This window comes from Carcharhinus amblyrhynchos, chromosome 1, assembly GCF_965287045.1.
Source record: "Carcharhinus amblyrhynchos chromosome 1, sCarAmb.v2.hapA, whole genome shotgun sequence".
Taxonomy (NCBI): domain Eukaryota; kingdom Metazoa; phylum Chordata; class Chondrichthyes; order Carcharhiniformes; family Carcharhinidae; genus Carcharhinus; species Carcharhinus amblyrhynchos.
This window is the reverse complement of record NC_137324.1, coordinates 125,946,210-125,958,232: the sequence shown is the minus strand read 5'-3', so window position 1 is coordinate 125,958,232 and position 12,023 is coordinate 125,946,210. Positions and strand designations below refer to the sequence as shown.

Genomic DNA, 12,023 nt, shown 5'->3' with positions numbered 1-12,023 from the left:
TATTCAAACAGAAGGGGGTTGTACCAAGGTCTACAGGCTCTGGTGAAATTCCTGACCATGGGGATCAGTCTTCAGGGAAATTGCTGTCAACCTTTTGCGCTCACTAGGGGTCGTCGAATGTCAGAAAATCAATTTGGTAACAACAGGAAGGACGCGCAACTAAGCACAGATCCCTAGAAACACTCGGATTAGCAGCCGCAGTGCCTTTATAAAATTACAAGTGAGCGAAATCAATGCATCGATAGCCAAGGCTAGTCGCTGACGCTGCGACGAAGCAAAACGGTGCAATATAAAGTGTGCAAGAAAGTTACAACTGGAGCACAAATGGTAAAAGAAAAAGGCAGGCTATTTAAGAGCATTTAATCGCCAGGTTGCGGGATAATTTGAGGATTGATGGAGTGACGTCAGTACGTACCTTGATAGCAGAGTAATCTCCTTGTGGACGGTCTAATCTCAGAGGGAAATGGGCATGTTTCTACTCAGATGTGGGGACACGCTGTTACAAGCACGGTGCTAACGTACCAGCAAATCGCTCGCGGAATGATTAAAGCGAAAAGTAAAATAAAAACTCTTTAATAGCAGGCTGTGCGCGGCTGCTGAACTCCTCTGTGCGATTCTGTCCAGCTATTCCAAGGTATGTGCAGCACTTGGCGTTTTTATCTCCTGCCTGTCGAGATGTTTAACCGCACAAGGTAGAGATTTATTTTCGGGGCAAGTCTTGTTCCACGGCGATTTTAAATAGTTGTGTAATTTAGGTCGCAATCTAAAACGATCTTTTAGACAGGGCTTTGTGTTTTTTTTAAAAAAGACAGAATAATGAAATTGGGGCTCTTTGTGCCAGTCTACTTGCTTTCAGGCCAAGCTGAGTGAGTGGTTACCTGTGGTTTAAGTGTTCTCTGGTGACACATCAGACTGACTCCCGTAATATTATCGCTGTTGATTATGTAACCGCGCTGAAAGGTCAGGAAATACCGTGTTAGCAGACGAATACTGAAAAACCCGCCAGCCGGCTGCAGTTCATGCGGGATCACAATGTCATTTTAAACTAGCATTTACTGTCTCATGAAATGGGATGCATTTGATCATTTTTTAAAATAAAAACTCTTTATCAAGGACATGTGCTGAATTCTCCTTTAATCTTCTGGTAGAATTTGTTCACACCAGACATCATGTTTCAACAAACTTGCACGATCCGGCAAGAAAATTCTAGGTGGACCATACTGTACATGAGCAGGCAGTAGAAACTTTTACCAGAGTGTAATGCCGGGTACTAATGAAAGAAAGCTTAGAGGACAGTAACATAAAGAGATCGCGTTGATCAGATTTAAGTAACTCGCGCTTCAATCGTGGGTGATCTACTAAAGTTTTACAACCAAAAGGATGAATCTCTTTTGTTCCAAGGGTATAATTTGATAGACGAGACGATGAGTCAATGATAACTTTAGCAAAGACAGTTGACGATTTAATTATTACAGTATTTACTTCAGTCGCTGCATACGACTTGAACAGTTTATGGTGTTACCCTTCCCCCAACCCAATGAAAAGCGATTAGACACATATAAACTTGACTTACCAGCCAATTGCAACATAACTAACTGGTATCTTGTAGTGTTTTTACTTTTCTCCTAAAAAAAACACACTAGTTGGTTAGTATGATGGAACAGCTATACCTATGAATGTAACTTGGTGCTGAGAAGTGATTTAGTATTGCCCTCACACCAGAGCCAGAGCTGCTTTGGTCGCTGTGTTTACCACGTCATGCGTGGTTGAAGAGCAGGCGGCATTTCCAGCGACACCGTCAAGACATCTTTTTACCTTCTCGCAAGATAGTCATCGCTTGCTTAAGTGCTTTGCTTGAACCAATTCTAGTATTGTGAATACCTGGAGGAGGCACCCTCACCCCACTTCCGTTTCAATGCAGCCCGCTCCTTGAAAATTTAGGCAGTCTGTTCCATTATTTCTAACATTAGTGTCATAAACCTCGGGTTTAAAGACTTAATACAAGCATTTCTGACTTAAAAATCATTGTAAGAAGTCTGACAACACCAGGTTTAAGTCCAACCGATTTATTTGATAGTAAACTCACAAGTTTCAAAATCATTACCATCAGTTGGAGACAAATGAGCAGAGTTCTGCATATGTTTAAATATGCATAAAGCACTGATCTACCTGATTAGAAGTGGTGTGAACAAGCCACATTGTTATATCTCCTTAGAGGCTGATAACTTTTTAAAAAATAATTTGAATTTCCAATTAATAGCTGAAAGGATGAGATGGCAAGATTTCACATTATATAGGCAATTTATAATTTAAATCGCAAAGCAGATATTTTCTTTTAGCACAACCAAAAACACATCTCACATCACACTTTACACTGTCAGTTAAGTAGATGTTCAATTCAATCGGAATCAGTCCATGGTGATTCTTAGCTCCCAAGGGTTTACTCCTGTTCTTTTCCTTTCTCAGCCTGGATCTCAAAACTGCCTTTCACAGAGACTGATTTTTTTTCTCTCAGTGATTCTTCCTCTAGCACAAGCTAAGTGACTCTTCCAGCATCATTTTAACTCCTTGCAAATTTTGTCTTTTCAGTCTGAGCATGGGCTCCCACCTACATTTCTGCATGGCAGGAATCTTGCTCTCTATTGCTGCTCTCCCTCTGCTAAATCTTGGGAGACACACCTTGTCTGTGAGGGATATTCTGCTCTTGTCTGTGGCAATGTGAATCACTCGGGCCTTGTGTCCAGGTAAAGATATTGATTAGCCATCCTCAAGACGTCAGCTCTTATCTTAGAAGTAAATGGACAGCTTAAAGCAACTGTTCACAATTGGACATTTTAAACACCTTTCTGGGACTTTGGAAACTGGCAATCCAGCGACTCTTAGCACACAGGTTGCTGCCATGATCACCATAAACACCTTGCATCTTTCTTCTTAGTCAAACAATCTAGGCCCCCTTTAATCTCTATCTAACCATCCAGGCTTGCTGTCAAGCAGACAGAAGAACAGGTCACATGACCCACTTATTTTTTTTCAAATTAAAAGCAGTCCCAAAACATCATAATCCAATAAAATCTCATTATAACAATATCAAATTGCAGTACTTAGAAAACAATACAGGTATCATATCATCTCAGCATTATGCTAATACTGTAAACAATTCACTGGTTGGTTAGTCTGCAACTTTTAGTTATGGACTCTGCTGTATGTATATCTGGAATAAACATAAAGGGATTTAGGAATGAGCCCCCCCAAAACAGCATCAATACTGTCAACAATTTATTTTAAAATAACTGGGTTCATGGCTCCCCGCCCAAAGAAAACAGGTTCTGAGGCAGGGATGGGGAGGTGAGCCTGTAAGCCTGAAATTGCATGGACAGAAATCACTCCCAATTTCCACCCACCTTTGCCTTGCAGTGAAGTTGGGGCAGGCAAGGCTGCAGATGGGAAGCCCACCTTTGCCCCAATTGAGTCCTTAAATGATAAATTTGTAGACTGGTGGGTGGATAACAACTCAGTGGAGGCAACCCAAAAATGAAGGCAGATCGATTGTGCGTGGGAAAGAGAGGGTAGGCGTGCTTCCATCAGAAGCTTCTTTTGACTGGGGGTTGCCCTCTGCTTAAAGCCTAGTGACCTCTTGTCCGCCCCCACCAAATACCCCTCTCCTCATGAGGCCAACTATCAAGATCCTGATTGTCCCTGTCATGAACTCCCCCCTCTCCCCGCAAACCACGCCACCCCACCCTGCCCTGCCCCGCCCCGGCACCCACTCAGGCCTTCCCCAGCCTACCACCGCTGGAACTCCTGCCAGTGATCTTGGTCTCTGGTTTCCAAGTATTAGGCTCTGGCAGCTCCATGCATTGTCTCTTCTGGCCACAACAGCTTTGTTGCTGGAGGGATTGGAAAATTGCTGACGAATCTGATTGGCTGCTAGCTCTTCCTCCTGACTGAGAGCTTGGAAGTCTCACCTTATACCAACCAATGCTCATTAAAGCGTAAAATGGCAACGGGGCTCTCAGAGTTAGTGGTGACGTGTTGCCCACTGACATTTTGGATTGACCCCCACCATTCTACAAATTCAGGCCTATGTGATTTGGCTCTGCATAACTACAAGAAGAACAAGAACCAATTGTTGCTGGCAGTGTCTTATGAAACCTCCATTGCAACTTTCAAACTTTAGCTTCAAACTGTTTACAAAATGCCTTCTGATATATTTGTCAGGCTATAACTGCCTGGCATCAAAATGTCTGGTAGACTGCAATTTCTACATACACATCTTGTAAACAAAACTGAGAACATGTGGTACTGGAGGCAAGTTCCACATGTTCTCTTGGCAGAGAATTATGAGGTAGGAGACAGAGTAGGGTTAATAGGCATATAGATTGACAATTTATGACTAGTGATGTCCTCCGAGATTTGTACTGGGATGCAATTTTGGCTTTTTATTGTATGTATAAATGAGTTGAATGAAAATTAAGTACCATATATCTAAGTTTGCTGACAGAATTAAGCTAGGTGACAGTAAGTTGTGTAGGTGGAAGCAGAAATTTGCAAAGAGATATCGATAGGTGAAGACAGTGGACAAAATTGTGAGGGATAGAGTTCAGTCTATAAGTGTGGGGTCATGTATTTTGGACCTAATAAAGATATGAGTATTTTGTAAATGATGAGAAGCAAGAAACTGTGGTTAAGCAGAGACAATCATGAAATCACGAAGGAATCACGAAAAGTTCATGGAATGATACAAAACTAATTAAGTGTTAATAGCATCTTGGCCCTTTTCTCAAGGAGGCCTGCAGACAAGAGGTGTAAGTTATTTTGCAGTTTAACAAAGCTCTGCTGAGATTCCTTCTGGAATATTGTTCAGTTCTGGACAATACTTCGCTAAGGATATTATAGCTTTAGAATGGATGCGGGGGTGATCTAATTGAGGTGTTTAAAATTAAAATATTTTACACATTGGATAGGGAGAAACTATTTTGTTTGTTGGGGAAGTCCATATCAGGGGCAATACCTAAAAATTACAGCAAGGCCATTTTGAATTATGTCAAGATATATTTTTCTCCACTTGAAAGGGAGGGTGAAAATCTGGAACTCTCTTCATCACTAAGAACTATTGAGGCTAGGTCAACTGAAAAATTCAAAACTAAGATTAAAAAATATTTGTTAAGCAAGGGTAGGAGGTTGAAAAAACCTGGGTGGGAAGCTGGGGTTAAGATGCAATTCAACCATAATCTAACTGAATGATGGAACAGATTCAAGGGGTGGAACTGCCAGTACCTGTTCATATGTGCTTACTTGGAGAAAGTAAATACTGGCAAAGAAATGTCTAAATTAGGCCTACATCAGTAAACTGCATTTGAACATCACTCTTAACACAGTAAGATGTCCCAAGACACTTCCCAGAAGGACTATAAAACAAAATTTTACAGTGCCACTCAAGGAGATATGAGAACAGCTTGGACAGGAAGTAGTGTTTTAAAGAGGAGAATGAGATAGAGAGACAAAGAGGTTTTGGAAGGAAGTTATAGAGCAACTGAAGACATGGCTGCCAATTATGAACTGAGTGTGCAGTTTTGGGCGCCGCACCTGCGCAAGGATATTTTGGCCCTGGAGGGAGTGCAGAGGAGGTTTACTAGGCTGATACCGGAGTTGAGGGGATTGAGCTATGAGGAGAGGCTGAATAAACTAGGCTTGTACTCATTGGAGTTTAGAAGAATGAGGGGAGATCTCATTGAGACGTATAAGATGATGAATGGGATGGATAGGATAGAGGTGGAGAGACTCTTCCCGCTCAAAAAAGACAGTAGGACTAGGGGGCACAGCCTCAAGATAAAGGGGAGGCGGTTTAGAACGGAGTTGAGGAGGAACTTCTTCACTCAAAGGGTGGTGAATCTCTGGAATTCTCTGCCCGTTGAAGTGGTGGAGGCTGCCTCGCTAAATATTTTTAAGAAGCGGGTTGATGGGTTCTTGATAAGAGAGGGGATTAAGGGTTATGGGGAGAGGGCGGGAAAATGGAACTGAGCTACAACAGATCAGCCATGATCTTATTGAATGGCGGGGCAGGCTCGAAGGGCTAGATGGCCTACTCCTGCTCCTATTTCTTATGTTCTTATGTTCTTATGAGTAAAATACGGATGTACAGCAAACTAGAATCAGAGGCTGCTGGAAAGAAGGAGTGACAGTGAGTAATGTGCAGCCTGATGTTGGATTTCAGATGATATTGTTGAGGGCAGCATATAGATGAGAAATAGAAGAGGCCAAGAAGTGTCTTCAAAGATAACGATGCAGGAAAAATGATAGCTGCAGCTATGACTGGATAAATAGAATGAAATGAGGCAAGAGCGGTCCCACCAAAAATACTAGAGATGTTGGAAGAGGATATTGTGCTTAACCATGTTAAGACCTACAGACATGCCGAGAAGAATGAGGGATGTTTACCCCAGTCATGGTCTCATTTGTGACGTTGATAAGGGCTGTTTCAAGGATCTTTGAGTGGACACGCTGATTGTTGGTTGGGCTTAAGTTTACTAGGACAGTGTGATGGAGTTTGTTTTTGATGAAGTGTGTGATTATAGTAGATTGGAAGGGAAGGGGATAGTACCTGAGCAGAGTTAAAGACATAACTGATATGGAAACCAGGAAGGAAAGTGGAATGGTCAGCAATATGCTGGAAAAATAGTTGAGAGAGCAGCTGGTGGGGTTCATAGACCAGAGAAGCTTGGAGAGGACATGAGGAGAGATAAGAGAAAAAAAACAGAAAAACACAAGTTCATGGCTATGGCTGGGTGGAAATTTCAGAGAAATTTGATTTGATAGGACACGGAAGCAATAGAGACAGTTGAACTGATGGTTTGAAATTTAGTGACTAAGAATCTCCCCAGTTTCTCACACATGTTGTTGGTAAGGGTGGAAGGACAGATGAGTAAGGTTTAAGAAAACAGTCTGTATTGAAGAAGAGAAGCCAAGGGCTATCTTGGCATTCCAAGTTTCTCCTGGAACAGTGAGTGGCTTTGGCAGAGAAGACCAAGATTCTGTAACAGTCCAACAGATTTGATGATGAAAGGCTAAACAAATTGTCTGATATAAACATTCTAAATGGAGTTAGGGCTTTGCTGGCATTACCAGAGTGAGAGAAAGTAATGTATTTAATGGTGAACAAGGGCGTAACAAGTTAAAGCTGAGGGTGCGATTGAGCAAATTGCTGGCTGCAGAAATGGAAAGTCAGATTTGAAAGAGTCATTTTAGGTGATTGAAGGAAAGGTCTTCCAATACATAATCATGTCCATATACATAAATTATAACAACAAGTTTGTGGAATCCACTCATTTACAAAAACAGTGAACATACTTTAATTTCCCCCATGGTGCATGACTATTTGGTGCTGTTTCTTTTGCATAACATTGAAGAAAGGCTGTGTTCTCAGCCTCCTACCATACTCCTTGTATGCCTATGATTGTGCGGCCAAATTCCCCTCAGATTCAATTTTCAAGTTTGCTGACGACACCACTGCAGTGGTCGGATCTCAAACAATAACAAGACAGAGTACAGGAATGAGATAGAGAATCTGGTGAACTGGTGTGGCAACAATAAACTCTCCCTTAATGTGAACAAAATGAAGGAGATTGTCATCAACTTCAGGAAGCATAAAGGAGAACATTCCCCCTGTCTACGTCAATGGGGAAGAAGTAGAAAGGGTTGAGAAATTTTTAGGTGTCTAGACCACCAACAACCTGTCCTTGTCCCCCTATGCCGACACTATAGTTAAGAAAGCCCACCAACGCCTCTACTTTCTCAGAAAACAAAGGAAATTTGGCATGTCAGCTACGACTTTCTCCAACTTTTACAGATGCACCATAGAAAACATTCTTTCTGGTTGCATCACAGCTTGGTGTGGCTCCTGCTCTGCCCAAGACTGCAAGAAACTACAAAAGGTCATGAATGTAGCCCAATCCATCATGCAAACCAGCTTCCCATCCATTGATTCTGTCTACACTTCCCGCTGCCTCGGCAAAGCAGCCAGCATAATTAAGGACCCCATGCACCCCAGACATTCCCTCTTCCATCTTCTTTCTTTGGGAAAAAATACAAAAGTCTGAGGTCTCGTACCAACCGACTTAAGAACAGTTTCTTCCCTGCTGCTGTCAGACTTTTGAATAGACTTATCATGCATTAAATTGAGCTTTCTTGACACCCTAGCTATGACTGTAACACTACATTCTGCACCCTCTTGTTTCCTTCTCTATGAATGGTATGTTTTGTCTGTGTAGCACACAAGAAACAATACTTGTATGTTAATATGCGTGACAATAATAAATCAAATCAAATCAAAATGGGAAGAGGAATAGGCTATTCAGTCCATCGAGCTTCCCCTACCAATTGATAACATTGTGGCTGATTTGATTGTGGTCTTAACTCCACTGATTGCACGTCCATAAACCTCAACTCCCTTGTGAATCAAAAATCTGACTAACTCATCTTGAACATATTTAATGGCCCAGCCTCCATTTCAGTCTATGAAAGAGAAGTCCAGAAACTAATGACCCTCTTTTCCCCATCTCTGTCTTAAATGCCTTTATTTTTAAATTATACCCTCTAGTTCTAGATCACACCCTTCCTCCCCACTAGAGAAAATACCCTGTCAAGCTCTTTCAGAATCTTATATGTTTCATTCTCTGACACGCCAATGGATTCAGGCCCAACCTGCTCATTCTTTCCTCATAAGACAATCCCTTCATTCCGGGAATCAGCCAGTGAACCTTTTCAGAACCTTCCAGTATAAGCATATGCTACCTATAGGAAAAGACCAAAACTTCATTGCTGTATCTCTGTCTAAAATATTAATTCTATCACAGAAATCAATTTTTCTCTGTACGACTTGGGGATTTTCACAGTAACTTCATTGCAGTGTTAATGTAAGCCTATTTGTAACATTAATAAATAAACTAATTTAATTGTTTGAAAGTTCCTCCTGCTTTTAAAATGATTTACACTTTTTGAGTAAAGTACTTGGTTATGTTCCCCTAATGGTCCACTGTTTGACGCATAGTCAATCCATTCATAACATGGCAGGTTCAAATCCTGTCTCTGCCGAGTTAGCAGATCTTAATGACAACAGGGCAATGTAACTGGCATCAATACTGCTGGATTAGGGAGAAGAAACAAAACTGATTAGGTTTCCTGCTCCTAATTGCAATCCAGTTTGCCCGTTCTGGGAATGTTCATGTATGGCAAGATCAAGGTTGGCTGTTCTGCCCTCAGCAGTCTAATTGCCTGCTGGCAGTCACTGTCCATGCAGAAACGTACATCAAAGGATATGCAATGCCTGTGGAATCCTAGCCCCAAAAAAGGAAGAAAAGTGGGGAGAAACAAAGAAGGGGAAAATAATTAATTTTGACAGGTGAAGGTTATAATTTCTACGTGCAGATTAAAGTATTCAAAATCGAAGTGGAAAGCGATGCTTGCATCTTTTAATTGCACAAAATATACACAGTGCTTTTGTTTTCGGTTTTTCATTAGGAAAGCGGAGAAGAGACGATTTTTTTTCTTCTGAACTATCACCTCGCAAGAAACTACAATCAGCTGCTACAGCAGCTGTGGATTTCCCTCCCTCTCTCACTGGGGTTTAGTTTCATCACTGAAAGCCAGTCTCCTCTTCTACTCCTCTGCTAGAGACAGAGAGGCGTCTTTAGCCACTCCATGACCTTAGCTTTTATTTATTTCTCGCGACGTGGCTGCTGTTGCTGTGAAGTTTGCTTTATCAAGGAAAGCGATCAAACTGGTCCGGATGACCCTGATTGTATGAATAAGTAAGCAGGATGCTCGAGGTTGCTGACGACTATTATATGCCTATAGGATTTTCGTAAGTTAGCAGAAAAGTGCTATTGCTGGCACTCTGCCTCTGTAGTGGATGTCATCATTGCTCAGAAGCTGTCTAGATCTTTGTTTAAATTATGCTCTCCTGTGCTTTTGCAGAGTGCATGTTTCAGAAGACTGGACGCTTCTTCCTACAACGGCCTCCTCCATCCTGAGAGTTGAAAATCGACCGGATTAACAAAGTCAAGTAACAGATAGCAGGGAGAAAACTCCATTTACAACGAACCGACTTGCAAAGCTGACATCAAATTAAACCTCCGTCGGAGCTCCAAGTAACATAAGCTTTGCAATATCCTTCAAAATTCTACCGTCTACTTCTGTGTTGTACATTGATTGAACATATATATATCCTAAGAAACTGTATGGAGTAGAATTTTTGCACCATCAACCAGAACCCGTGTATGTATATGTAAAATGAATGTAATTGCACTGTTACTCACTGGATTGTCTCTATCTGGGAAACTCGACTGGATTAGTGGCCTCGAATACGATTACTCTTATGATTACTATGATGAAGAAAAGGTGGAGGTCATTGATTATAAAGACCCGTGTAAAGCTGGTAAGTGAACGACCACATGATTTCAGTCCCCCCACCATGCGAGCGAGATGTCTGAAACAATAAAATAATACACACAGAAAGTTGAACTTGGCACGAAATAGTTCGTTAAACATTTAAGGCTGTGTACTTCCGAAAGCCGGGGGTTTGTTTGCCAGTTATTTAACACGATACCTCGTGTGGGTGGTACTGAACACTGCTGTTGTTACTGTAGTTCATAATGCTGCCACCGCGCAAATTAAACTGCAACTACCCCAGGTCGCCTTCTGACCACAAGCGTGTGGCTTTACCCCTGCACTAGGGCGATTCACTGGAAAATGAGTTGCAAGTTTTGTTTTGGATTTTAATGTCCCGATCAATGTCTTAAGTAGAAATAGCATATTGCATTACAACTTGCCCAGTACGTTAGCAGGTTGTGTATTGCTGGAAGTGGCTGAGCAGCTCCAATCAGGCTAGTGTAACGTTGCTATCCGCTGACAGGCTGCCCCTTTTCTGCTGGTTATGGGCTGGAATTCAGTTTGCGGGGGGGAGGGGGGAAGGGGAGGGGGTGGCAGGGCGTTTTCCAAACGTTTCCTGTGATTAACGACCCAACAGCCTCCTAGATCCACAACTCCGAATAAACCAACCTACAGGATAATTATTGCCTTTTATTGTGGACTAAACTGACACGTTGCTCCTTTCAGCATTTCCTTGCACTATTCAGCACTCAGGTATGGCTGGGGAGGGGGAAGGGCGCGTGGCGCTTCCAGGTGTATCCAGGGAAGGGCACGCGGCGCCTCCAGGTGTGGCCGGGGAGGTGGGGGGGGGTGCGCGGGCGCCTCCAGGTGTGTCGTGGGGGGGGGGGGGGGGGTGCGCGGGCGCTTCCAGATGTGTCGTGGGGGGGGTGCGCGGGCGCTTCCAGGTGTGTCCGGGGGCAGGGCGCGCGGGCGCTTCCAGGTGTGTCCCGGGAAGGGCGCGCGGGCGCTTCCAGGTGTGTCCGGGGAAGGGCACGCGGGCGCCTCCAGGCGTGTTCCGAGAAGGGCGCGTGGGCGCCTCCAGGTGTGTCTTTGGCGGGGCGGGGGGTTTGAGAATAACTCTCTGACGTTGCTTCCGCTGTGATCTGGGTCATTCGAGGGTTCAAGGCACATGTGACTAAGATCTAAAATTTAAATATACAAACCTGTATTTCTATTTTAAACCAGGATACATTGGCCTGTCAATAAGCTGCATTGTTTTAAAGGGACAAGTGTATCTGTATGATTTACATCAGGTCAGGTCACTTTTCGTAGCTTTTTTACGCAAGCAAATTGCCCCAAAAGGTAAAGCAATTCTCACTGTATTGCTTGCATTTGACCTCCCATAGCTCAATGACTTGGTTCCTCATTCATCTTTAGAAGAATAGAAATCTATTTAAATGGTAAATTACTGTATCCACTAAAACAACCAATAGAATTTTCAAAATTAACAACCTTCATATTTGGATGGTAGGACTTGATGACATATTTAAGTGTCCCTTTAGGAACATAGAAGCAGGCATAGGCCACTCAGCCCATCGAACTTGCTCCACCATTCCATGAGATGATGATGGATCATTTACCTCAAGGCCACTTTTTCC

The 12,023-nt window shown here is 42.7% G+C and overlaps 1 protein-coding gene across 4 annotated transcripts in view; it reads left to right on the top strand.

The window, feature by feature from the left end:
- The first annotated feature begins 341 nt into the window (after positions 1 to 341).
- The window catches only part of tll1 (tolloid-like 1), a 303,989-nt gene continuing 292,307 nt past the window's right edge, over positions 342 to 12,023 (top strand). Inside the window, exons 1-2 of one of the 4 annotated variants that reach the window (XM_080192042.1) lie at positions 342 to 634; positions 9,973 to 10,432. In XM_080192042.1, the coding sequence (XP_080048168.1) occupies positions 10,288 to 10,432 (145 nt within the window). In that variant the 5' untranslated portion in view covers positions 342 to 634; positions 9,973 to 10,287. Of the gene's footprint in view, positions 635 to 9,322; positions 9,398 to 9,785; positions 9,807 to 9,972; positions 10,433 to 11,063; positions 11,140 to 12,023 lie in introns of those variants that run through there. The other 3 variants (XM_080192060.1, XM_080192049.1, XM_080192068.1) reach the window with 3 other exon arrangements.